Source organism: Squalius cephalus (assembly GCF_949319135.1).
Source record: "Squalius cephalus genome assembly, chromosome: 7".
NCBI lineage: Eukaryota > Metazoa > Chordata > Actinopteri > Cypriniformes > Leuciscidae > Squalius > Squalius cephalus.
In genome coordinates this window covers 38421060-38447506 of record NC_137128.1, presented here as the reverse complement: position 1 = coordinate 38447506, position 26447 = coordinate 38421060, and the positions used below count along the sequence as shown (strand labels likewise).

Below are 26447 nucleotides of genomic sequence, written 5' to 3'. Positions count from 1 at the left end.
CAATGCCAGAAGTGAACTGATAATAGCCTATGTTGTTAGAGCGAGCGATGCGTCGGCGCCATCACTTGGATTTGTTGCTCAGCAGGGGAAATAACTTTGTTATTCGTTACTCTGTCATTCGAAACAGTAAAAAAATATATTTTTATTTGTGTACATTCAAAATGACTACAAAATGTTATGCCTTTGAAAAATAAAGAAAACAACATGATTTCTACTTTAGTGCGTCTCAGTCTCCTTGAACATCTTTCTGGCGCACACCAAAAATGAACCAAAATAGAGTGAATAGCCTTCGGACGCGCCTACTTTTCAAAGTCAACATTTAGATTATTTGAAGTAAAATGCATTATATAGTCACTTAGGAATAAAACTCAGCGTGGTTCATGATAAAAAAATAAAAAAAAACTTTACAGTTCGGAAAATATGAAAATAGCAATCCCCTGGCACTTGAGAACTCTGGTCTACAAAGAAGAAAGCCCCGTCTAGTCTATTCCCCAGTACGGGTTGTGTCGAGCCATTCATTCAGTCTCGTTAATGGAAAACATGAAAAAGTTGCAATAAACGCGTTAAGAATCCACACAACGGAGGACTCTTATTCTGCAGTGCAGAACTGAGGAAGAGCTGATGACGGGACAGTTTGATCTTCGGCTGACAAATCAGAGGAAAGGGGCGTTTCATTCCCGCCCACGTGTAGAAATCGAATTTTCCAGCTGTTTATTAATTTTGCTACCTCAGAACGAAAAACGAAAAATCAAGCTGAATTCTTGTTTTTCGTTTTTTTGGAAAAAATGAAAAATCGAAAAAGGAACTGTTTTCTCATTTTTCTACTTTCAATATTAAATCAAAAAACGATTGAACGAATGATACACGGATTATAAAAGTCCAGTAGGAGTTCAATCTTCAGCTGGCTGGCAGGAGCCGCCACTGCTGGCATGTCACGTGACCTGTCAGTGGCTGGCTGGCAGTCTGTCTTGGCAATTTCATTAAAAACAAAACAAAAGAAAGGAAAGAAAGAAAAGTACCGTGTGTAAGCGTTTTAGCGAAGTGGTTAACGACGATAAATCAAGTGCTGGGTATGTAATAATATGTGTTTGTGTGCGCGCGCGCGTGTTTTTGTGTGTGTTTGTCTGTTCGTCTGTTCGGGAAGTCGCAGTGACAGAAACAGTGACATTCCAGTTTGGGAGTAAAGCCTGTTTATGCTATTAAGAAAATAAAATTCTGCCAAATAAATTTTGTTTTAAAGAAATGTTCATTTAAAAGCAGCGCTCATTCATCATCAGTATTTTATGTTACGGTTATGTTTACGGTTGATGCGCATCAACCGTCGCCGAGTCCGCTGTTGAAGGTGATGATCATCCATTTATCATCACGCGTAACAACAGATAAGAATAATTGTAATTTGGCCATAAGGTGCGGATACTTAAATCACACACAAAAAAATAAATATAAAAATAAAAATAAAAAATTGGGCCGGGTGGATGATTTGTTTTTGGCTGCGGATTCGGGTGACGTTGGAGCTCATCCGCGCATATCTACTAGCCTAACGTTACATACATACTAGCAGAGCATCTATGATACTAGCCTGTAAAATTATTAACAGGGGCACATTTCTAGTTTGTTGATGATTAGGAGGTTTCTTACTGATGGGGCTGTGGGGGAACATAAGAAGGAAAAGGCTGGGAAACAATGAACTAGAAGCAGACAAAATCCATATAGATTATTTCAGTGGCAATATGAGTATAAATGGATAAAACGAATTTGAGTGAACACTATTAGTAGATTTTCCAGACGAAACACGGTGGGATCCAATAACTCCAATCCAACATGGTGGGATCCAATAACTCCAATCCAACAGGGGGCACTAAAATGCTTTTGTGCTAAATAAACTCCGTTGTTTCTGTTGTCCGCGGGAACGACGTCACTTTGGCGCCGAATCATACGGAGTTAAGCGCGCGGAAGAAAACATCGATGCTTCAGAAATTTTAATAACACGAATATACATTAAAATATATTCTAGATTTACTCAGTATCAGCAGTGCAAGACATCAACAATGCAGCGAAGCATAGCGTGAGTGTGCCCTGCTCTTTTTTGTGCTTTTTTCCGTGTTGATGATAAACTGCAATCATGTCTGATTCTTACACAAGACCGTGTTTTTACTCTAACGTTACCTGTGACATTAAGGGTTTTGCTTTAAGCTTTAACGTTAATTCTTTACGTTAAATGTATGAAAGATGTTACCTTATAGTATCAACTTAAGTGAGCTCCATACGTGATCTCTTTGTTTCCCGCCCATAGGTCATTCTTTCAGCCAATGAAAGGCAAGGAGAAGAGTGATGGACAGGTCAAAGAAAAGGCTGAGTAAGTGACATTTTCCATATTAAACATTATGCTTAAGTTTATTTGTTCTAATTTAACATAATGTAGAAATGTCAGCCAATGCAGCCAAACGTTCTTTACACTGCCAACAAAAGTATTTGTTCTGATTCTGTATGTCTTCGCTTTGGTGACATTGACAACTATGGTATATGGACTCCAAAAAGATTATGATAACAAATAGGTAATGTTATAATGGTATGTAATAATGTTGTATAATGTTTTTTTCTTCTTTTGCTGCTCAGACCTGTAAAAAGTCCTCTCAAAATTCAGAATGGCGTGCAGGAAAGTGATTCACCCGTAAAGAAGGTTCATAAACGCAGTCGAGTAATCATAGAGAGTGATGATGAAGATCAGCCGATGGTTAAAGAACAGGCGCCAAAACAGAGTGAAGTTCAAACAGTAAAACCAGAGAAGGTAAGAATTGAGTCATCATGGCAGTCCACCATGAGAACACGTCAGTATTGTTGTCGACGATTCTGTTTCTATGTGTTCCTACTCCAAACACACAGATTTCTGATGTTACAAAGGCTGCCTGCACTCCTGTATCTCCAAAAACTCCTGTAACCCCGACAACTCCGGTCACTTCGAGTACCTCTGTTGCTGTCGTAACCCCTGCTTCCTCAGGAACTCCAGCAACTCCAACATCAACATCACCGTCAGGCATTCCCAAACGCAAAACCGGTCTGTATTAGTCTCCTCTTCTCACATTCCCTCTTGTGCCACTGATCACTTATTCTCTCTTTAATTCTTCTTAATACTCCAAAACAGCACCAGTAGTTTTTTTAAATGTAAATTTTCAGAAAAATTTAATATTTTGAAATGGAGCAGTTTATTGAACCTTTAGACAAAATATAAAAGAAAATCTTTAAAACAAAAGTTGCAAATGGGCTTTGTTTTGTTCTGTTTTTGAAACCTAAAGGCTTTAACCCTTTAGAACCTGAAGCTAAAATAGGTGTTTTTCACATAATTAGATTTTTTGACTGTAAAATTCTAAAACAATGTGCTATCTTCATGTGCAAGGTGTTATCTTTTTCAGAAAAAGATAAGCTTTCACCAAATTTCTGTTATTGACCATTATTGTGGGTGGTGAGTTTGTAAATAGAATTTAAATAGACAAAAATAAAAAAATGAGAATAAATTTACTGATTTTTATTTAGAAAAAAAAAACAGAAATAAAATCATGAACGAAAGAAACTAACACTTTAAAGTTGAAAAATGAATTATAATACATATATACAAGTCTTTTTTGTGACATTGGGTTGCATAGTTTTCATTTAGGACACTTTTTTTCATACTCGCACACATATACAAATGCACGCATTCATAGGCACGCACACATACACGTGCACGCACTACATGCTTAGATACGTGAAAGAGTAACGGCCATCCGCCTCCCAAATTTCATTCAAAATCATCCCAATCCCCTTTTCTGCTGTCTAACACTTCTTTCGCCATGTATTTTTTATTTTTTTAAATTATTTTATGCAATCCAAAACACTCTAACCTGCCGCGCATTGTATCTCTCTGTTCAAATCCTTCCATCCCGCGCTGCTGTCATTTGCAGACGGAAAGCATGGCAATACCGTAATAAGCCGTATATTGGCGAAAAGCGCTTGATGTCTACTTTCAGGAACTATTTGAATTATTTTGATAGTGCAAACGGTTGAAGAGTTACAGTGACATGAATACAGCTTGGTTGGCTGTGTCGTCGACGACACATCCGGTTTTAAAGGGTTAATGGCCATTATAGTGAATTAAATTAAATGGTGAGAATATGAATCTTGCACAGTAATAAAATAACATTTTATTCAGAGGCCCAAAGTGAACAAAATGTTAAAAATGGTAATTGCATTTTTTCTCAAATTTCTAAAAACAAATTCTCGCAATTGCAAGTTTGTGTCTTGCAGTTCTGACTTTATCTAGACTTGGAATTGCGAGGTACCAAAACCCCTGACTCGGGTAGAACTGCAAATTTATTTCTCATAATTCTGACTTTTTTCCCTCAGAATTGTGAGATATAAACTCTCAACTGCAAGTTATAAAGTCAGAATTGCGAGATATAAACTCGCAATTCTGAGAAAAATGTTAGAATTGTGAGATATAAACTCGCAATTAACTCAAAATAGTTGTTTTCTCTCAAAGTTGCAATGACCTTTTTTATTTATTTTATTCTGTAGCTTCTGAAGTTATTTATATAGCCAGAAAAGTAACATGAAATTCTGATAGCTTGTAATGTATATCGAAGAGATTTTTATAACAGACTACTTTCATAAAATGCATATAAAGATCAGTTGTCTCTCTGTATCTTCCAATATTATGTCTTAGTAAGGTGATATTTAAATGCTTTAAAAAAAAATATGCATGGATAATTAAGTAAGCCTAAGTAGCTTTAGCCCAGTAAGTGTTTGAAATATTACCAACAATATAAAAGTTATTCTTAAAGGGATACTTCACCTCTGGGAAGATGAATGTGTATTTAAAATAGGTCATTTAAGTAGAAGAAATGTGAAGACATTTTTTAATTTGGAGCTTTCTAGACTGAGAAAAGCCAGAAAATGTATTTTTGGCTTATGTGGATGAAAGACAACAACTCCCAGAATGCACTTGCTTCGCTGTCTCAGGAGGCCACGCCTACCGGTAAGAGTGCGCAGTTTAAAACAACAAAGCTAGCCTACGTGATGAGTTTGCGAGGGATTTAGAGATCGTCCAAAATGTCCGGGATTCGGCTTTTGCGTTCTACAGTCGCCATTCATTTATCATGTTTACTGTGGCGAGCAGGACGAGGCTGACGGCCGCGGGAGAACAGCGCGAGGCCGGTGGCGTCATTACTGAGATGCGCCGGGTCTCGCATATCTCACGGAGGAGCGGGAATTTTTCTTAGCAATGGTAAAACGCACATCAACCGATCACTTGTTTAGCGTTCATGTAAACACTACATTCAGATTCACCAATCGGAATGAATTCAGTTAGATTGAAACAAAAGGTGTGCATGTAAACAAGGAATAGCGACCGCAGAAAGCAAAAGCTGAATCCCGTACATTTTGAACGATCTCGCCCGCCGGACAAGTCCGGGAAAAGGAGGATGGTTACTTACTCAGCTTTCTCCTACTATTCAGCTTTCTCCACAGAACAAGAGCCTGCTAGCTTAGCTTCCAAAGAAAGACGGCTGACACTGTGTGCATTCTGTGAGTGAGATCCCACCTCCTATGGGCGGGCTGAAAACATGCGGAACAACGCCATCTACTGGCTATAGTCTTTAGCCTCTGGACAGAAAATCCTCCGATGACGCAAAATGACGATTTTTGCGTCATCGGAGGATTTTTTCCAGACAAAAAATACATAAATCTCTTGTCTCAGGGGGATATGAGGGTGGAAAGCATGGTAATTCGAAAATACTACAGGTTTTCTACTAATACAAAGCTTAATGCTAAATCCTGAAGTAACCCTTTAAGTTTACTTTAAATAAATGTTTTTTTTTAAAGATTTCACAGTTAAAAGAAATGTGTACCATGATCTGAAATGTGAATAGTTTTAGAATTATACTAAAAGGCCTCTTACTTGCTTCAAAAAAAAAAAGTATCAACAAAGTTTTGATCGTGTTTATCATTTTCAGGCCTTAGAAATTTATGTATCAAATATGATACAGTAGGCTTTATAAATTTAAAGTCCTTCTCGCTTTGTTTAGCCCGCAAGCAGTTTCCCAAGAGGAAGCTGGAAAGCAGGAGCGATGGAGAGGGGTCGAAAGAGGAGGAGGAGGAGGAGGAGGAGGAGAAGGAGGAAGTTGGAGGCCAGGAGAGGAAGAGAGCGCGAGTGGAGGAATCACCTGGGCAGACAGGTAAGATTAGCTGATCTCTGTGCATGAGTATATCCTTTCTAGAGCTGTAACGATTCCTCAATTCAAGTCGAGTACTCGATTTTATAAAATCCTTAATTGTAATTTACCCGTGATGAGTAACCGGCAAAATACCGGAAGTGGCGTGTTCCACAGACGAGTATCCATGAACCGCATTACACTGTTTTCTAAGGCTACGCAATATATTTAAAACCACTTACAATCTTAATATAGCATAGTGCTATTGTGAAATCACAATGGCTGCGATTCAGTTAAATAAATATATGCGCTGTTTTTTTCCACAGAAAAAACGCACAACGCTTTAATAATTTACATGCTTGCAGATTTCATGTTAAAATCACCTCAACGATGCTCCACACAAACTGTCTCTGCATATGCTGTTTGTTTAGGTTTCCAATAATGTGCATTTGGGAACGCAAAAAGTCGGACACTGTTTGTGTTTTATAGTTGTGCTGTTATCATTTATATGCGTGGAACGTCTCGGGTTTCTCAAACTCTTCTCTGCATGCTGCCTTAATCCTTTCCACTGTCTCAGTACGGTCCTCATTGATTTTCTCTTTCTTTCTTCAACTTAGAGAATGAGATGATGGAGGTGGAAGAGAAGAGCGTGGATGGAAAGACTGTAGTGGAGGAACGGAAAGATGAGGATGAAGCAAAGACAAGTAAAGTTGTGGACAATGCAAACAATAAGGTAAAAGAGAATGATAAAAATGATAAGCAGAAGAAAAAGATAAATGAAGAGAATAAGAAGAAAGAAAAAATAGAAGACAAGAAAGAGAAGGAAGATAGCAGTCCTGAACGATTGGTGAAAAAAGAGAGAGACACAGAAGGCGAGGGGGGATCGGCCAAAAAGAAACCCATCAGCAGCTTTTTTGGTAAGCCTTTTTTTCCTATTCTTTTTTTCTTCTTCTGTATTTTAATTAAACGAATAGCTCACCTCAAAATGAACATTCTGTCATCATTTACTCACCCACATAATGTCCAAAACCTGTATGATTTTTAAGGGGGAGTAAATGGGGACAATTTTCATTTTTAGTTGAACTATTTATTTAACCTTTGATCTTTTGTAGCTCCCAGAAAGGCAGCTGTAAAACTGGAAAAGGAGCAGCAAAATGCGGGAGAGAAAAAGAAGGATGTCGAAATCCCTGATGTCGCTGAACAGAAAGAGAATAAAAGGTTAAAATCCAAAAATAGTCAAATGTTAAACGACTTGGAATATTTTATTTGAAAAATATAATTGTTTTGGAAGGACCCCATTTGAATGAGCTTTATTTTTTGGACAGCGAAAAGGGGGTGGAGTCTGCAGAGCAGAGCCAGTATGATCCCTCCAGAGCAAAGTACCATCCCATTGACCACGCCTGCTGGAGGAGGGACCAAAAGTAAAGACGGCCTTTTATTAGCTATATAACAGAGTGCCAAATGAGTCCTATAGTTACTGTAGCATTTTTGCAGATTCGGTTTCATCGTCCCAAAGTCAGTGAAATAAGGTCATTTTTATAACTTTCACGTGTCTTAAAATGGCAGTTGCTTACAAGTGGCTAAATGGGACTGCAGAGGTTTTTGGGGACATTAAACGTCACGCCGAACAGGAAAATTAATCTATTCACTTGTCTCATTGAGTTTATACTTGTGCAAAATATTCTCAATCTTTCCAACTTGTAGAACTTAAATAAACATTGAAATTGTTGGAAGCTTGGTGATGGTGACTTTGAAGTCATGTGAGCATGGTGTCGTTCGTTTATAGCCTAAGGCCCTGTACCAAATGGCACCCTAAACACTCAAGGTCTTCCTAGGGGTCTGCACTTTCGTGACGTGATGCCACCTTAACTGTCGGACTCGGGTATAGCTCACTTCAGTGTGGGCTCGGCAAGAGTGTGCATCGAGGGTTCAAATCGACCGCAAAGGGGGTGTTTGCGATAGTCGACATGGAAATACTAGTCATTTAAAATACATATTTTTTTGCACAATTAATGTTTTGCTTTATTTTTTACAAAGGCTAAGTTTAAATTACAGTCTGAGTCATGTTAATGTTACATTTTAAAATATATTATTTTGAAAAGTGTATATCTGGAGTGGAAAACAAAATCTCAGATTTTGCATGCGTTGGTTTTCTAACCTGTTGGCAGGTTCAGAGAAATGTCCACTCGGAAGATGAGCACGGTGAGGGAGTATTTTGAAAGCCTGCACAAAACTTCACAAACTACACAAGAAGTAACAATTAAGTTTACTTATAGGCTTGTTATACTACCGGTTAGGGACAGTATGGTATGAAATTTTATATCGGATTAAAGGAGAAACATTATGAATGAAACTTAATTGACACTTGAACTGTTTCTATATCAATATCCTAACAAAGAGAATACGCTTAATCTATAGTTGTCAGTACACGTCAGGCTTTTCTTGCAATTGTGCTGCCCGTCATGTGTACAGATACTTTTCATACACGTGAAGCGTGTTCGAACCTAGACAAGCAAATTGTTGCCGTGGTAATGAGCAACAATACCTTAATGTGCTGACTTATGTGGACTAACTTTTATTTGAGGAAATTTGTTTATAATAGGCTATTAGGTTGCTAAAGTGAACGCTTAAGTTTAATATATAATGATCATACTGCAAGACAAGCACATCACATGACAGGTTTTTAGACTAGTCGTTTGCAAAATTTCCATTTAAACATGAATTAAATTAGTCGTGAACATCACTACTCGCGAGCACACTTATGCATCCTAAAATTACAAATGGGACACCCTATGGTCTTGTGGACTTTACGACTGCATGCACACAGCAGCTATTGTAAGTCTACAAGACATAGCACAAAGTACATATGAAGTGTGCCATTTAGGACAGGGCCTAACTAGCTTTTTACTTATGTCGATTGTATTTAGACTATTGTGTTCATTTGTGAAGATTACATTGATGAACAATATGTGTTAGAATTGTTAGGGTTAGGGTTAGGCTTGGATTGGCATTCAAAAATGGCAGCACTATTGTTTCATCATTAAAAGATTGAGAAAGTGAAATTAATTATTCATCTTAAGTTATAGTCTTTGTTTTTTCTGAAGCATTAACAAAAAGCTTAATTCAATTGCAATGTTTTTTTTTAAGCAATAAAGTACGACACTTTCTATGAAAGTTCATTGCATATTTCTCTATCCCTTTCTCAGAGTGCCATATTTGGCTGTTGCTCGCACCTTTGAAAAGATTGAAGAGGATTCTGGAAGGTATGAAGTGTAGCATTATTCTGTATAGTGTTTTATATTATTCTGTGTTTTTCTCTTGCATCTATTTCATTTTGAAAATGAGTATGCTGCTGTCTTCTTTTTTTAGGCTGAAAAACATTGAAACTCTTTCCAACTTTTTGCGCTCTGTAATTCTTCTCTCTCCTGGTGAGTGCGTTAATTGATTCATGGGGTTTAAATAGGTTAGTAATTATGCTAGCCAGAGATTGTTTTTCTTCCTTTTTGTCCAAGTAATGAATAAATGAACAGATTATTGCTCCTGTTAGGGAGACAGATTGAAGAAAAAGACTTTATCTTGTGCAAAGCACAAAAAATGTAGTATACATTGGAAATGTCTAAGCTTCACTGTTTCCCTCTTTTCAATACTCTGTTGTTTGTTTAGGTGACCTGTTGTGTTGTGTATACCTGTGTCTGAACCAGCTCGGCCCTGCGTATCAGGGTCTGGAGCTGGGCATCGGGGAGACTGTCCTGATGAAAGCCGTCGCTCAAGCAACTGGTAAATATATTTGTGTGTTCCCTAATGCCGTTCACCATTCTCTTTGCCTGACCCCTGTACTGTTGACTTCTGTTACCAGGGCGACAGTTGGACAAAATCAAGGCGGAAGCTCAGGAGAAAGGTGACCTGGGATTGGTTGCTGAGAGTTCCCGCTGCAATCAGAGAATGATGTTTACACCGGCCAGTCTGACAGCAGGGGGTGTTTTCAACAAACTGAAGGAGATTGCTAACATGAGTGGAAACGCAGTAAGTACAGATGAGAATAATGTGAAGTACACCTTGTCACTTAAAATATATTCAAGGTATATATTTTTATGAGTACATGTATTCCCTGTAGGGGTGTGCGATTATATATCGTCTGCGATAGTGTAGTAATTGTTGTTTTAACGATGTGCGATTTGACATTATCGAGTATAGCCTATCCCTCACACACATCCAGAGAGTTCATGCATACTCTACGTCAGGGGTCACCAACCTTTTTGAAACTGAGAGCTACTTCATGGGTACTGAGTCATATGAAGGGCTACCAGTTTGATATGCTCTTCTGAAATAACAAATTTGCTCAGTTTGCCTTTAGTTATACATTATTAATAATACTCATCTATGTGAAGACACTAATCACGTAAATGATTTCTCACAATAATTAGCAACAATGACAATAAGGAGGGAAACAGATATCAATATTCCGCACTTTAATCTCAGTAATTGCTACATTTCATAGGAAAAATGTCCCATTTTCACTAGCCACTGACAAACCCTTTTAACAAATCATGAACTGTTGTTTCAAAAAGTTATCAATTATGTAATGTTAGAAAAATCAACTTACATATTTTTAAATATATCTTGTCACATTTTGAACTAATGACCAAATCTGTGGCATTTTTTAAAACACTTTAAATTGAACACAATTCTTCAATATTTAAAAGGGAAAAATGTCCCATTTTCACTAGCCACTGACAAACCTTTTTAACAAATCATGACCTTATGATGTTGATCATAAAGCTGAAAATTAGAAGCTAAAACTAAAGCTGCCTTTAGCTCACAGGCTTTTTCTGTCCGTAGTGCACTTCCCGGTGGGTAGTTAGCATGGTAACGTTAGCTTTTGTGACACGTAGTGAAGTGTCTCTCCATATTGTGCCGCTTTGCCGTCGCCACAGTCGCCCCGCAAATGAGACGCACGCAGGTTTCTTTCACAGTCGTAAAAAAGATTTCCTCCTCCCATTCGTTGTGAAAGTGATACGTTTTCTTCCTTTTTTCTGCCATGTTTTTGGGGCAAGAAACTGCATTCAGCTACCATCTTCGTTATGCGCGCGCCCGCTAGCTTACGCTCCACGAGCACTGGTTTTGTCTCGCGCAAAATACTTTTGAACTAGAGTAGGTCAGAGTTCACCTAAACTTATCTAAACTCATGTATAATGAACATATTTTTAAGATACTGTCATTTTTAAATATATATAAATGCAAGTGTGATTAAAAAAGAATAGCAACAGAATAAAATTTAATTTCAGACGCAGCTCACTAGTGCTATTTTTAGAACAGGCCTGCGGGCGACTCATGTGGTCCTTGGGGGCGACCTGGTGCCCGCGGGCACGGTGTTGGTGACCCCTGCTCTACGTGATGTAGTCTTATAGATTAGACTAGTGCGGGTGTGCATTTAGAGTGCGCACTTTCACTGCATGATTTAGTCTCTGTTTATATCATTTAGTAATAAATATCACAAGAGTGCCGTTTTTCTCCAAATATTAGCATGATTATAACAAATGAGATATTGATTTTATACAAGTTTAGTAAACAAGAAGTTAATATTAAGTAACTTACATTTTAGACACCATATTGCCTGTTTTTGCTCTATTTCTCCAATGAAAATAGTTCAAAACAAAGCCACACACGGTGGTGAAATTAAATTGATCAAATTGACACAAAAGATGATGCATCATGCATATAATTAGGTTTTAAAAAATGGCTCATATTAGGTAAAAATCAATTGAAACATTATTGGAAAAAATAATTTCTGTCACTGCTGTGAACTGACCACCACAAAGAGTATGAAGAATGTCAAAAACTAGGAGTCGGCTGTCCACGACAGTCCTAAACCTGCTGAAGTACCAACACAATAAACACACCCAGCAAAATATCGTCTAATAATCGTTATCGAGAAAATCCCTGAAAATATCGATATATAATTTTTTATAATTCCCTAATTCCCTGGAGTTGTATACATAGCCTTGGTGTTACTAGCATCATGCTTTAGTTGTGCTACAGGAAACATGCACTACAGTGTTTCCGCTACATTCATTCTGCCGTGGTGGTCCGCCACACCAAAAATCATCCCGCCATACTATTGTGCATACTATTGTGTTATTGTTAAGCCCCACTAAATCCATAAAAAACATTGTGAAGCACCATAAAGTTTTCGTGCACTATTTTCCAAGACTTCTAAAGTCATTTGATAGCATAATGTGAGGTAAAAATGAATATTTAAGTCATTAAGTTAAAGTTAATATGGAAACTTATCTCTCCTCATTCATTCTCCATTCAGCATTCAAACAGTGCGTCGCATTCGGTTACGACAGCAACACGATGACACTCTCTCCAAGATCAATGTTCCTATTATTATACTTTATTTGTAGATAAAGGTCTATGGGTTGCATAAAATGACTTTATCTTGCTGGAGTTTATTGTGCTTTCTAAATCATATTAATTTCTCCCGTGTGTCTGTTAGAATACAGCACTGGAGTAGAGAGCACTATGAATTGTTCTTTCCTGCGCACTGTAACTGTAATTTAAAACTGTTAAAAGAAAAGGCTCAATAAACTTTGCATAGATATAATACACCAAGCATCAAATATCTCTTCGTTTTGTGCTTTGAACTTTTCAATGTGAAGCGCTGCACACTGTGACTTCGTGTTGCTTTAAGTGCATCATTCTGCTCACGGGATGCGCATAATCTCTTTGCCACTCTAAATTGGAGCCTTTCATTTTATAATACGTAGGGGAGGTTTTAACACCTGGGGCAAGGGGGTGTGACCCATGAGAATATCACTCATGTGCAATGCCCCCTCCCCCTGGGCAAATGGGCCTGCCACCACAGCTGGAAAAAATCCTAGAGGAAACACTGCACTATATTCCATTTATATAAACTATATAAACCCTATACATGCAAAACCTTTTAATTAGAACTGGGTGTCCACATATGAAGAGTTCAGATGCAAAAGCCTCTAAGTGCCATCTGAAAATTTCTTCTAGAATGATCATTTTTATTAAGCTTGTATATTTAAGTTCAGTAATTTCACTTAAATGACAATTAATAGGTCATTTGCATCGCCATTTAAGTGGAATTATTGAACTTAAATATACGAGCTTGATAAAAAATGATCATTCTAGAAGAAAATTTCAGATGGCACTTAGAGGCTTTTGCATCTGAACTCTTCATATATTGTTCAAAAGTTTGGGGTCATTAGGATTTTTAATGTTTATGCTCACCAAAGCTGTTTGACAGAAACACAGTACAAATAGTAATGTTAAAAAATGTTATTTACAATTTAAAATAACTATTTTCTGTTTGTATATATTTTAAAATGTAATTTATTCCTGTGATGCAAAGCTGAATTTTCAGCATCATTACTCCAGTCTTCAGTGTTGCATGATCCTTCAGAAATCATCCTAATATGCTGATTCGGCTTCAGGAAACATATCTTAATGTTATAAATGCTAAAAAAAAGTTGTGTGGCTTAATATTTTTGTGGAAATCATGATACATTTTGTTCATGATTCTTTGATGAATTGAAAGCTAAAGAACAGCATGCATTTGAAATAGAAATCTTACTGTCGCTTTAATCAATTTAATGGGTACTTGCTGAGTAAAAGTATTAATTTCTCAAAATGAAAAAAACATTGACCCCAAACATTTGAGCGATAGTTCAATTTTGGCCATGTACCGTATATCTGTTTATCTTCTGTTCTCAATGCAAATCAACTTCCTCTCTCTGTCAGGTAATGAATAAGAAGATTGAAATTATTAAAGGCTTGTTTGTGGCGTGTCGGTTTTCTGAGGCCCGATACATTGTGCGGTACGTAATTTCACCTTTCACTTATAACTTTAAATTTCTCATCTGACCAACCATGCAGAAATGTTGAGTGCATTCTGGAAAATTACACAATAATGAATGTAATTTATTTATGACAGTTGATTTACCCTAATTCTAAATGATATGCCGCTGGCCTTGATTAAACTGCTTTATGGTGACAGATTTATATGAATATTAATGCTGAAATGAAATATGATAGTTTGATTGGTTGCTTGTGTGATTGACAGGTCATTGGCGGGGAAGCTGCGGATCGGATTGGCTGAGCATAGCGTTCTCGCTGCTCTCAGTCAGGCTGTGTGTCTGACGCCCCCAGGCCAAGGTTTAAAATGATCCTAATGAAATTGGCATTAACACACATCATAATCGGTGCATTGATAGAACCTCCAGGCATCTGGCGTTTGCAATTACTCTACTCTCTGTCGTGATGAATAAAAAATGAATTACACTTAAACATGTTAATATTAATTAGGTGTCCATTTGGTTTAGCTGTGTTGAAATGCTGCTGATATGTTTTTCTTGTGTTGGTTTAGAGTTCCCACCAGCTGTGCTGGATGCAGGGAAAAGAATGAGTTCAGAAAGCAAGAAAGTGTGGCTGGAGGAAAAAGCATTGATCCTGAAACAGACATACTGGTGAGGCTATATATATATAATTATAGTTATTATTATTTTTAAAAATAAATGAATGCTTCTATTCAGCAAGACCCTGATCAAAAATACATCAGAAGTGACAGTAAATGCATTTGTTAACTTATAATGTTAAAAGATTTCTGTTTCAGAAAAATTTGCTTTGCCCACACAAAAATAAACTACATTTTAAAATGTATTAAAATAGAATTATACAATAATTTTTCACAATTGTATAGTTTTTACTGTATTTTATAAATGCAACCATTGCATAAATGTTCACCGCAGTATCTCTGTGATGTTTCCACACTATAAAATGCTGTTAAAACTATATTTTGGTTACTCTAATTGGGGAAAAAACACCAAAATAGTCTGAGATGTATCGAATACCCCCCAGAAGCTGAATAATATCAAGAGATTTTTTGATTCATGAACATGACTGTGGTTTTTTTATTTGGCTAATTAAGACTTGTCAGTAGTCTGTTCTCAGGCTCCTTGTCTCACAACTCTCAAGTATGAAAGCTGTAAGATATTTTAATAGGTTCACTGGTTTAGAGTTCATTAGCAAAAGATTTTGGAAGTCTGGTTCATTATTGTGAAAATGTTTGGGTAACTATATAGAATGTTTATATGCACGTTTGTAATTTGTATTGATATTTATATAGTGGATGGATATTGTCAAAAGCCTGAATTAGGAAGATTTTTTGTGTCCAGCCCCATTGGCTGTAGCTAGTATGAGTGGAAATATACACAGAATGAGCACAACCTGATTGTCAAACACCAACCGGTGCTGTGAGGGATAATTATCCGTATACTACAAACAGTATTTCAATTACGACTACAGGTGTCCGCTGCATAACAAGTGCCTGTTTAATGAGAATTAGCATAATTTGTACCCTACAGGAAGTCAGATTTTTAACAAATTGTTGCAGTTACTACATATCACCAATGCATACAAATAATATTTTCATTGCTTTCACTTATATTTTTCATTTCAGTGAGATGCCCAATTATGATGTAATCATTCCTGTATTGGTGAAGGATGGCATAGATGAACTGCCCAATCACTGCAAGCTCACCCCAGGTACTGACCAATCACAGTTTGCTCAGTTCTCCCACCATCTAATTGAAAATGTAGTTTAAAATGAGATTAAACAGTGTTGTTTTACAGGTGTGCCCCTGCGGCCCATGTTAGCTCACCCAACTAAAGGAGTCGGCGAGGTAATGAAACGTTTTGATGAGGCTTCTTTCACCTGCGAATATAAATACGATGGAGAGAGAGCACAGGTGTGTGTTATTTTAATCTTGTTCCACAAGGTGGAGCCTCTGCCATAGAAATGACTTTGTTTCCATGGCAATATCATTGATTGAATTGTTAATTGTTTTTTTTTTGCTTTGCATCGAATAGATCCATGTTCTTGAGAACGGAGATGTGCACATTTTTAGCCGAAACCAAGAGGACAACACAAGCAAATACCCTGATATTATCTCAAGAATCCCTCAGGTAACACATATGCAACCAGCAGGATAGAAATACAATTCAGATGGATGCAAAAGAGGGTCTCTTTGTGTAAAGCTCGGTGCACACTGTGCGATTCTTGCCACATTTGCTGTCTAATTTCAGGGATAATAAAAGATTCCATCATAGGGTGAAACTGGCAGTCTTGGATCGCTTAAGCCTCAGTGTGACATGCTCACTGATGCCCAATTAATTGCTTTTGCAAAGAAATATTTGCCTTAGAGGCTCTGGCAGAGTTGTTATGATGGTCATGTTTATATATTATATAAAACATTTGCTGTTGAAGCTTAAAATAGATCGGTTTTCGGTTATCAAAAATCTTTTTTGGATAAATAATTAAAAAATAATATTAATTGTGTGTGTATATATATATATATATATATAAAATTACACAAAATGATAAATGTTGCCTTGGAAACTAACTTAGAAGTACTAAAATTTCTACAACTGTAATTCATTTATTATATAATTTAATTATTCCAATAATTACGTAAATTAATTAGAAATATTAAGAAATAGACAACATAAAACTACTAAAAATGACAAAGCACATAAAGTTACAAGAAAAAACATTGCTGGAGTGAATATTGAGACACAACAGTGGCACTGACATGTTTTAAGTTATGTCAGTGCAAGTTGCTTTCAGTTAAAACAGCTCAAACATGCATTTTAGTCTTGTATGTGAAACTGGGGGCAAATGTCTAGACAACTCTGTCATTTATAACTAAAATCTTAGATGTAGCTTGTACTGTCAAGACATTTAATGTTGCACAGTCTGTCTGGGCTTTTACCCAATATATTTCTGGGGACAATTTGTACAGTCGGGCAAGCAACAATTGTACAGTATAGTACTCAGTGTGCACCCAACTCAAGGCTGTAGTACATGACTTTTTAAAAATCTGAACAGATTTTAAAACACTAGGTATCATTCACTTGCTGACGTTAGTTAAAAGGTAAAGAGGAAAAACTGGGCGTCATACACTAAATGACTTTCAAGTCGTTCCAAACACAAACTCAAGCAGAAACATTTGGCTCGTTATTAGGAGACACATGGCAAATTAAAACAATGTGTTCACGCAATTTTCTGCAGAAACCCCAATGTTTGCAGACTGGCTTTGACTTTTGGCAACTAATGACTACTCCTCTAGACTGCAAATCGGCATAGAAATTTGGGAAAAAAATCTTTTAGTGTATTCCAGCCTTTAGAAAGAGAAAAACAGTGCCAGTCAGGACATATGATGTTGAATATGCAGCAGTTTATGGATTTTCATCAAATGAGATTTCACTGTGGGTTGAGGTACCCAACATGACACGGCCAAAATTGAAAATCAAGGAACTGATGAAATGTGTGCAGAAACTCAAGACTAACATGGTTAAGATGATACCTGGTTTGGACACGGTGTTAGAGTCTTTTTCACAGACTCTCTCTTTCTCTTTGTTTCTGTGAGTCTCTTTGTATCTGTCTTTTTCTCTCTCTTTTTCAAAGGCCATATTTGTCCTCTGTCATCCTGCTCTGTTCTTCTCACAAGAAAGCAATAATGGATTTCAGCCCTAAAGCAAAGAAAGCATTTGATGAATGACACAAGCTCACGCGCAGATAAATCAATGAAAACGCTGTTGTTTTGCTTATCAGTGTCCATATCTCGCTCTGCCTTCACTTTTCTCAGTTGTATGATATTCAGTGCAAAATCTCATTATTGTACAAGTATCGAAACCGTCATAAGTCTGAGTCAAACAAGATGTCTCGTGGGGAATTAATATGTTCACTCAGCAGCAGAATACAGCTGTCAGACATGTTTTAGACATGGTTAAGTTCTTGGTTATGAAATATAGTGACAAACACATTTTATATGTACAAACTAGCGCTTGATTGAACAAGTAATTATAATAAAGTTTAATAATTAAACTTAAATTAAGTTAATTAAAGAATATTCATATTTCAGTACAAGTTAAGCTTAATCAGTTAAACAAGTTAAGCATTTGTTGTAAAATGTTGATTACCACAAAATTGAATTATGGTTACATGTTCTAATCATGGCTGTCATGAGAATAGAAAGCTGGCTTCATTCATACACTGTATTCAAGCTGCTGTTGTATGAACAGTCACACCTGTTAAATTTAGATAGTCAGTCCCAAACACTGACTGTGTGAATGCAGTAAATTGTGTGAGAGGATTACAAACATTTACAAAACCACCCCATACATTCTGCTACAGCTCTCACAAACTCAATATGCACTTGTAACATCTATTGAATTGTAAATGTCACACAGCCTGGGGGTTCGATGTGTTATTCATTTGTGTTTAAAGCTCAGGTGACCTTATAAACAAGTAATTTTAAGATGTTATGGCTGTTGAGGGGCTTTGCTCTGCGTTTATGATCCAGTTTGTTCATGTATTGATAGTAGATTTAATATATGTCCTCATCACCTCTCTCTCAGGTGAAAAAAGAGAACGTACGGTCCTGTGTTTTGGATTCAGAGGCGGTGGCCTGGGACAGAGAAAAGAAACAGATTCAGCCGTTTCAGGTCCTCACAACGAGGAAGAGGAAGGTGAGAGATTTGAAAACAGAAACAGCTGAATGTTGAAGAAAGATGCATAACTGAATGCTTAAATAAGGGAAGACTGATTGTGAACAAATGTATATGGACAGACAAATTCTGTTAGCTTTTGGGAAGTTGACATGCCCTGCAGTGTGAGATGCATTGTATGTTGCATCTTAAATCATTTTATATACTGTAGCATTTTGCTAATTGTGTTATGATTATTATGCATTCATGACCTTATATGGAAAAAAATCTTCATGATTGATTAATAGTCATCCAAATGTTAAAAACTTTTTATGTGTATTTCAGGATGTGGATGCATCTGAGATCAAGGTTCAAGTGTGTGTCTACGCCTTTGACCTGCTGTACCTCAACGGAGAGGTAAGTCCATTATAACAGCTAATAGCCAGTGACATTTGAATTAGAGATGCACCGATATGAAATTTCTCAGCCGATACCGATAGTCGACTATTCAGAATGATATTGTCTGATGCCGATACCTATAGTTTGTTTTTTATAGGAAAAAAAATCTCTCCCAAATAATGCTGCTAACTATAAAGAGAACCCTCTCATTTGGTACACTATAATATTAGAGGTTAAAATTAACAACAGAGCTATTATATTCAACTGCTATTTATTTCCAGATAAAATAATTACTCTCAAATAAAAGCTGAAATGTTAGTATACAACTCAGTTACACATATAAGGTGGTTTTCATAAGCACTTGTCTTCATGGCAAATTTATTCAAACATACATATATAATTAACAGTAAATAAGCTCTTCTCTAGGTTTTTTTTTTTTCTTTCTAACTAACAAATGACTTCCCTGAAGTAAATGCAACATTAAGTGATATTGTTCACAAGCTGTTTTATTGACATCTTTCCACGGTTGAAACACTGATTGAGTGATTACATGAGACATGATACGGATTTCAGTAAGTTGTACTGTATCTTTCAACTTCTGATATTCATGGATGTTTTTCTAGATATAATTTGTATTAAAGTGGAAGAGATTACTCGTGCTCCACGCTGCCTCTTGAAATGAGGCGCGACAGCGATCTGTCACGTCACATTTAGGAGCGTCAAAGCGCCATTTATTGTTTGAATTTCGTGATAAAGTGTCATCTTTCAAATTCTGTCCATTTTTGTTTCTTTTTTGAAGTTAAAAAGCACAGAGCTATTTGTGATTATTGGATAAGAGGCACGCTACAAATAATGTTTAGTATAGGGGAAAAGAAAACTGTGGATCTGACAACCCTGGCTTGAACTACGGGTGATTCATAGGGTCAAATACAGCCTGCTTTTATGTAGCTGTTTTTAGCTGTTAATGTGTTTTTGTCACATTAACTTGCCCTAACTTACTCTACACGAGAGATTTTCTTCACACAGTGTGAGTTGTAGTTGGTCATGTTTTACCGCACCCTTTTGATTGACAGGATATTATCGGCACTTATCATCGGCTTTTTAAAAAATAACCAATAGTGAAAATAATAGCTTTATACCGATTGTTGTGTGATACATCGGTGCATCTCTAATTTGAATAATTTTGCATGTCTCTGAATTTTCACTTTTTACATGTATTGTGTGTTATTTTTGTGAATAATGTGTCTGTCTTGCAGTCTCTGGTGCGAGAGCCTCTAAGCAAACGCAGGGCTCTGTTACGGGAGAGTTTTGAGGAGAAAGAAGGAGAGTTTGTTTTTGCTCGATCCCTGGATGCTGACAACACGGAAGCCATCGCTGAGTTCTTGGAGCAGTCTGTACGAGGTGTGTGAACTCGCCTATTGTTGAACCTGTGCGGTTTATGATAATATTAATACATTTTAATGTTTAGATATTATTAGAATTTATTATATTATTTTGTGATTGTTTTGGGTTGCCAATTTGAAATGTGGGTCCTGAAGTTCGAATTGCTCTCTGTGAGGTGTTAATCATTTAATAATCAATAATAGTAATATTAAATTTATAATTGGCTAATTAATCTCTATTTAAAGAGTTTTTGTAATGGTTTAAATGTTTTGCAGATTCTTGTGAGGGTCTAATGGTGAAAACATTGGAAAAACATGCAACTTATGAAATTGCCAAACGCTCCCACAACTGGCTCAAGGTATTGCACACCAGTTTCTCAATGTTCTTAAAATTTCATAGTGAAAATACACTTTTTTTTTTTCTTTTTTTTTTTTTTTTATAATCTTTTTACTTTTATCATATTCATGTTTTAAAGAGGCCGTATTATGCACTTTTACAAAGTCTTGATTTTGTTTTAAGGTCTACTAGAATAGGTGTTCATGCTTGTTTTTTTTGTTTGTTTTTTTTTACATTATTTTTCACATATTTCATATTATTGCAGCACCTCTCCTCCCAGTCTGTCAGTAACGCTTTGTTTAGTTCCGGTCTCTTTGAAGCCCCTCCTTTCGAAAAGTGCAATGTGCTCTGATTGGCTGGACCAGTGTGTTGGATATGTCATTTGCTTCGAATGCGTTTCAGAAATGTCACGCCTCTTACCATAACCGCGAGTTTCAACACACTACTAATGCAAATCAACCTGGCCTCGCCCCCTTTTTTGGGGTATTTCTTGAGCTGGAATTATCTTATCTAGGGTTATTGTGTCAAGCACATTCTCGGAAGAAAACTTAAGACTACAATCGAGGCATTTCAGAGAGTTCAGAAACAACTTTTTTTTTCTTTGTAATACTGCAGAACTTTTTCATGCTCAAACAGCAACATTACACTCTAAAGAAAGTTAAAACTGTAAAAAGCATAATAGGTCCACTTAAACATTAGAATGCCATGTAGTTACAAGTAGAATTTCGGAAGAGTTTACTTTATAAAGTCAGATTGCAGGAATAAAAAGGTTCTTTCTCTCTCTCTCACACACACACACACACACACACACACACACACACACACACACACACACACACACACACACACACACACACACACACACACACACACACACACACACACACACACACACACACACACACACACACACACACACACACACACACACACACACACACAAGACTTGTTTAAAAAAAATAAAACCCAGACAAGTATTCAAAGTCAGAAGGAAGGTGCAAGTCATTAAAGTGTAATTTCCACCCCATTAAGCTTTTCTCTTGTTCTGTGTCCGTATCCTGACATTAAGGCTGAGTGGTATGATGGAATATATACTCTGACAGTAGAAACGAGACGACCGGTAGAGATTCCGCTATACCTTATATATAAAATGTGATATATCTGTGTTGAGGTTTAAAGATTAAAAAAGCAGAAAGTTGTAGTCTTCTACATCAGCAACTGTGTTCAGTTTAAATTTGTTTTGTGGATTATATTGGGAGTGATTTAGTGTTTTTGTTACTTTAGGTTGTCTGTAGTTGCCAAGCAACTTGACTCATTAATATGGAATTCAGCTAATGCCCGCTCAGATATTTGTGCTGTATATTGGCTATTTAACTACAAGTGTGTCTTATCCAATCAAATGCATGATGTATTACTGGTTTGAGTGTGTCGTATCTCATGTGAAGCAGTTGTCTTGCGCTGATGCCAGCCTTTTGTCTGCATCCATTAAAATCCAAATGAAAAGAAAATAATCAAATGAGATGAAGTACCTTTCATTTGTAAAGTATTTCATTCATTGGATTATCAAAAGGTACTACTTCATGGTTACGTAAAATAAAACATTTGTGGCTTGAATTTCCTACAAAGAATATGAAGTGCCACTATATAAAATTATAAATTACTTTTGCTTATGCTCACCAAGGCTGAAAAACAGTAGTATTGTGAAATAATTTACAATTTTATAATAACTGTTTATTTATGTATTGCATTTTAAAATGTAATGTAATGCAAAGCTGAATTATCAGCAGCCATTTTTTCATGATTCTTTGATGAATAGAAAGTTCAAAAGAACAGCATTAATTCAAATCCAGAGTATTTAATTCATCCTTAATGAATAATGAACCTTCTGCTCTAACACCTCCAATTCTCACAGGAATTTATTTACCCATGTTTTTGTTTTAGTTTCTTAAAACTCTAAATTCAGGGTCTCTACCATGAGGGGAGGTTTGACACAGCCCTTATGTTTCAAACTTGTGTGGCTTACTTTCTTCAGGAGAACACGAAATGTTCGGCAGAATGACAGCCTGAAAACAAAAACAGTGTGGTGAAACTGAATGGTGACTGAGGCTGTCTTTCTGCCAAACATCTCCTTTCAAGTTCCATAGAAGAATGAAAATCGTAAAGGTTTGAAATGACATTAGGAAGAGTGATGATAATTTTGAGCCGTTTTGCCTCTTGGGTACATTTACCATGTTTTAATGATTTTGTTTAGTGTTTGTACTCCAGTACAAGACAAAGATATGGATAAAAAAAAAAGTTTTCTTGCAGTGTAGTTATGCAATTTATTCATATTTATACTACTGTCAGAACTGTCATTTGCTTGTCTGTTATATTGTTTCTAATGGTCTGTTTATGCAGCTGAAGAAGGACTATCTGGAGGGTGTTGGAGACACAATGGATCTGTGTGTTATTGGTGCTTATCTGGGGAAGGGGAAGAGAGCAGGCAGCTATGGAGGATTTCTACTAGCCTGTTACGATGAGGAGAATGAGGAGTTCCAGTCTGTCTGCAAGGTGTGTGTGTGTGTGCATTTGTCTGAGAGAGACCATGAAAAACTAGGACCATAAATATTTTCAAGATTTTAATTTAAGTAATTGCATCATATGCAGATTTAATTAATTGAATTAATCACATCAACATTTGAGGCAGATTTTGTAATAAATTAATGATGAATAATATATATACAGTGTATATATATATATACAGTGTATGTATATATATATATATATATATATATATATATATATATATATATATACACAGTGTATATATATATATATATATATATATATATACACAGTGTATATATATATATATATATACAGTGTATATATATATATATATATATATATATATATATATATATATATATATATATATATATATATATATACAGTGTATATATATATATATATATATATATATATATATAATATAAATTTATATTGTAAAATATAACAATTAAAAAAAATTCTATATATTTTAAAATGTTATTTATTCCTGTGGAATTTTCAGTCACATGATCCTTCAGAAATCATTCTAATATGCTGATGGTGCTTAAGAAAATTATTATTATCGATGTTAAAATATTGTTTTTGTGGAAACCATGATTCTTAAAATAGAAAGTGTATTGCATTTATTTAAAATTGATATCTTTTGTAACATTTAAAATATATATTTAAAATACATCTCTTTTGATCCTTGCTACTTAAAAATATACAAAAAATATTTAAATAAATTCTACGGGCCTCAAACTTATGAACACTAGCTCAAAATAAATGAGTTAGTTAGACACCATTAAGTAGACATTACAAATAAATATTTATCTGTGTTTTGCTTTTGTCAGATTGGAACAGGCTTCAAAGATGAAGATCTGGAGCAGCATTACAATTTCTTAAAGGTACATCAGTGTTTACACTTTGTTTCCATGTATTTGTGAGTACTTTGCTGCATAAAATCTTTTTACATGCAATCCACCTCAGGAGCACATTTTACCTAAACCACGGCCGTATTACCGCGTGGACCAATCAGCAGAGCCGGATGTCTGGCTAGAGGCAGTGCAAGTGTGGGAGGTGAAATGTGCTGATCTTTCACTGTCTCCAGTCTACAAGGCAGCGATGGGATTGGTCAGTACGCCACGCACATGTGAATCATGATGCTGAATCAGTGATTTGTTAATTTTTTTGTGACTACTGTTTTCACTGTTCAGATCTTGGTGCCAGATTTTTAGTTTATTGTGCTTAAGTTTGGGTCTTTATGGTGTGATTCTCTCCTTGGCCATCAGGTGGACCCAGAGAAAGGTATTTCACTCCGTTTCCCAAGATTCCTGAGGATTAGAGATGACAAAAAATCAGAGGATGCCACCACAGGGTCACAGGTAACAGCCGAAATGCAGAAAAACTTGGAGCAAGGCACCTAAGTGGAAACTTTACACATTCAGTTAATTCACATAATGCTGCGGAGGAAATGACCCGGAAGCACAGATTAAGGCACAAGGAAGACATTGGGGTCCAAAATCTTAAAAAAATGTAGAACAAACATGACTTTAAAATAAGAATAGTTTATAAATAAATGTTATTAATTTATAAATATATAATTAACTAATCTATAAATAAATATATATTATGTATGATATATTTGTAATTTAAAATGTGTATTAAAGTAGAAAAAGCACAATAGCAGTTTCACTTATGTAATCAGTCTGTAATTCACAAATGTAGGAGTCAACAGTAATTACCCCACATGAGACATTTCTTTCAAGGGTAAATGTCATAAATGCATAATGCATGGAAAACTCAGGATATGACTCCATACATGTGTGTGTTGTAGTTCCATGGCAAATATGATGGGAAATGTGAGATTTGAAAGTAGTTTTTCCTCTTGAAAGTCAAACGTGATGACATTGGCATAGTTCGGAGCGTCGTGACATTGTGATTAAGTGCAGCAAGTGAAGTGGATCCGTTAAAGGAAATCCATCTTTTTACGTGCCACAGTGTCTTTCTTTTCTTTCCCCCCTCATTTTCACAGTTCATTTATTTCAGTTTTCTTTTAGTCCTGTCTCCCGACGGTTGGAAACACAGAGGCGCACACAAACACACCCTCTCAAAATGAACTGTTCTGATCTCCTGCATCACTCTCTCTCTTTCTCTCCCTTAGATTGCTGATCTCTACAAGAAACAGCAGCAGATTCAAAATCAGGGTGACAAACCAGATCTGGAGGACTACTATTGATCTCTGCAGTCTGATTGTCAGCTACTCATGTTCCAATTGGTCGATGGAGGATTTTTCAATATTTTGTTGCATATTAACATGCTGAATTTTAATGCTGTGATATTGTGAGACTTAATGAAAAATGGAAATGAACATGTAAATAGTCTTTCAATTATACAGAGCGAAAATAAACACTTGCTTTTCACTAATTGTTTGCCTTGGGTATTTGTCACCACGGTTTTTGTCTGTTTTGTGTTCTTTACATGCAATCTCATGTGTTTTATTCTGTTCGTGGTCTAGTTTCACGCATTTATAAGCTTACGGACGCCTGTTTAATTTGCTGTTTTAAGTGTGTCTAAACACAGACGATCATGTGAGTGCTTTATTGTTGGAGTGTGTCTTTAGCATAGTGGGTTTCCAGTGAATTGGTCAATAGTTCTATTGTCAGTGACCAAAGATGGAAAATTAAATTATCCAGCTCTTTCGTTCCATCACTTGCTTTTGTACTCTCCATCGCTTCCTTCAAAGAATTCCCTTTCTTTTCCAAACTATTTGCTCACCCTCTCTGAAATGAGCCTGGCAGGTTTTGACACTGTGCTTCTGTCAGAGTTAAGACTGTAAAGAGAATTTTAAAATGTTGCTTTGACACTTTTGTAATAGTGAGTGTGCATGGGAGAGGCTTCATCCATCTGTTTAAGTATTTTAGAGAGGAATTACAATGAATTAATACAAGTTTAATTAATGTGAAATTAATACAGTATTAATAATTCAACCGTTAGTGCTCATTAAAATAGCCCATGAGCTGAATGTACTTGCTTGGTTTGGATTGCAGATAAGAACATTGATTTTAAGAGCCTTGAAGCATTCGGTTAAATGACTTT

General features: G+C 36.1%; 1 protein-coding gene across 3 annotated transcripts; it reads left to right on the top strand.

The window, feature by feature from the left end:
- The first annotated feature begins 1000 nt into the window (after positions 1-1000).
- Positions 1001-25777, top strand: lig1 (ligase I, DNA, ATP-dependent). 3 transcript variants are annotated; one of them, XM_079877781.1, is made up of 27 exons: positions 1001-1070; positions 2294-2356; positions 2617-2788; positions 2884-3055; positions 6060-6209; positions 6803-7102; positions 7298-7403; positions 7511-7606; positions 9392-9448; positions 9555-9613; positions 9849-9962; positions 10042-10208; positions 13956-14032; positions 14278-14369; positions 14581-14680; positions 15673-15758; positions 15846-15961; positions 16083-16178; positions 18633-18743; positions 19047-19118; positions 20357-20501; positions 20759-20841; positions 23217-23369; positions 24203-24256; positions 24339-24482; positions 24641-24733; positions 25513-25777. In XM_079877781.1, exons 2-27 carry the CDS (start codon positions 2310-2312, stop codon positions 25585-25587), a joined length of 2937 nt encoding a protein of 978 aa, XP_079733907.1. In that variant the 5' UTR covers positions 1001-1070; positions 2294-2309; the 3' UTR covers positions 25588-25777. The 3 variants fall into 3 exon arrangements, with proteins under 3 accessions (XP_079733907.1, XP_079733905.1, XP_079733906.1); XM_079877779.1 differs by lacking the exon at positions 1001-1070 and adding an exon at positions 1910-2065; XM_079877780.1 differs by lacking the exon at positions 1001-1070 and adding an exon at positions 1933-2065 and having other exon boundaries at positions 2902-3055.
- Positions 25778-26447: the final 670 nt, after the last annotated feature.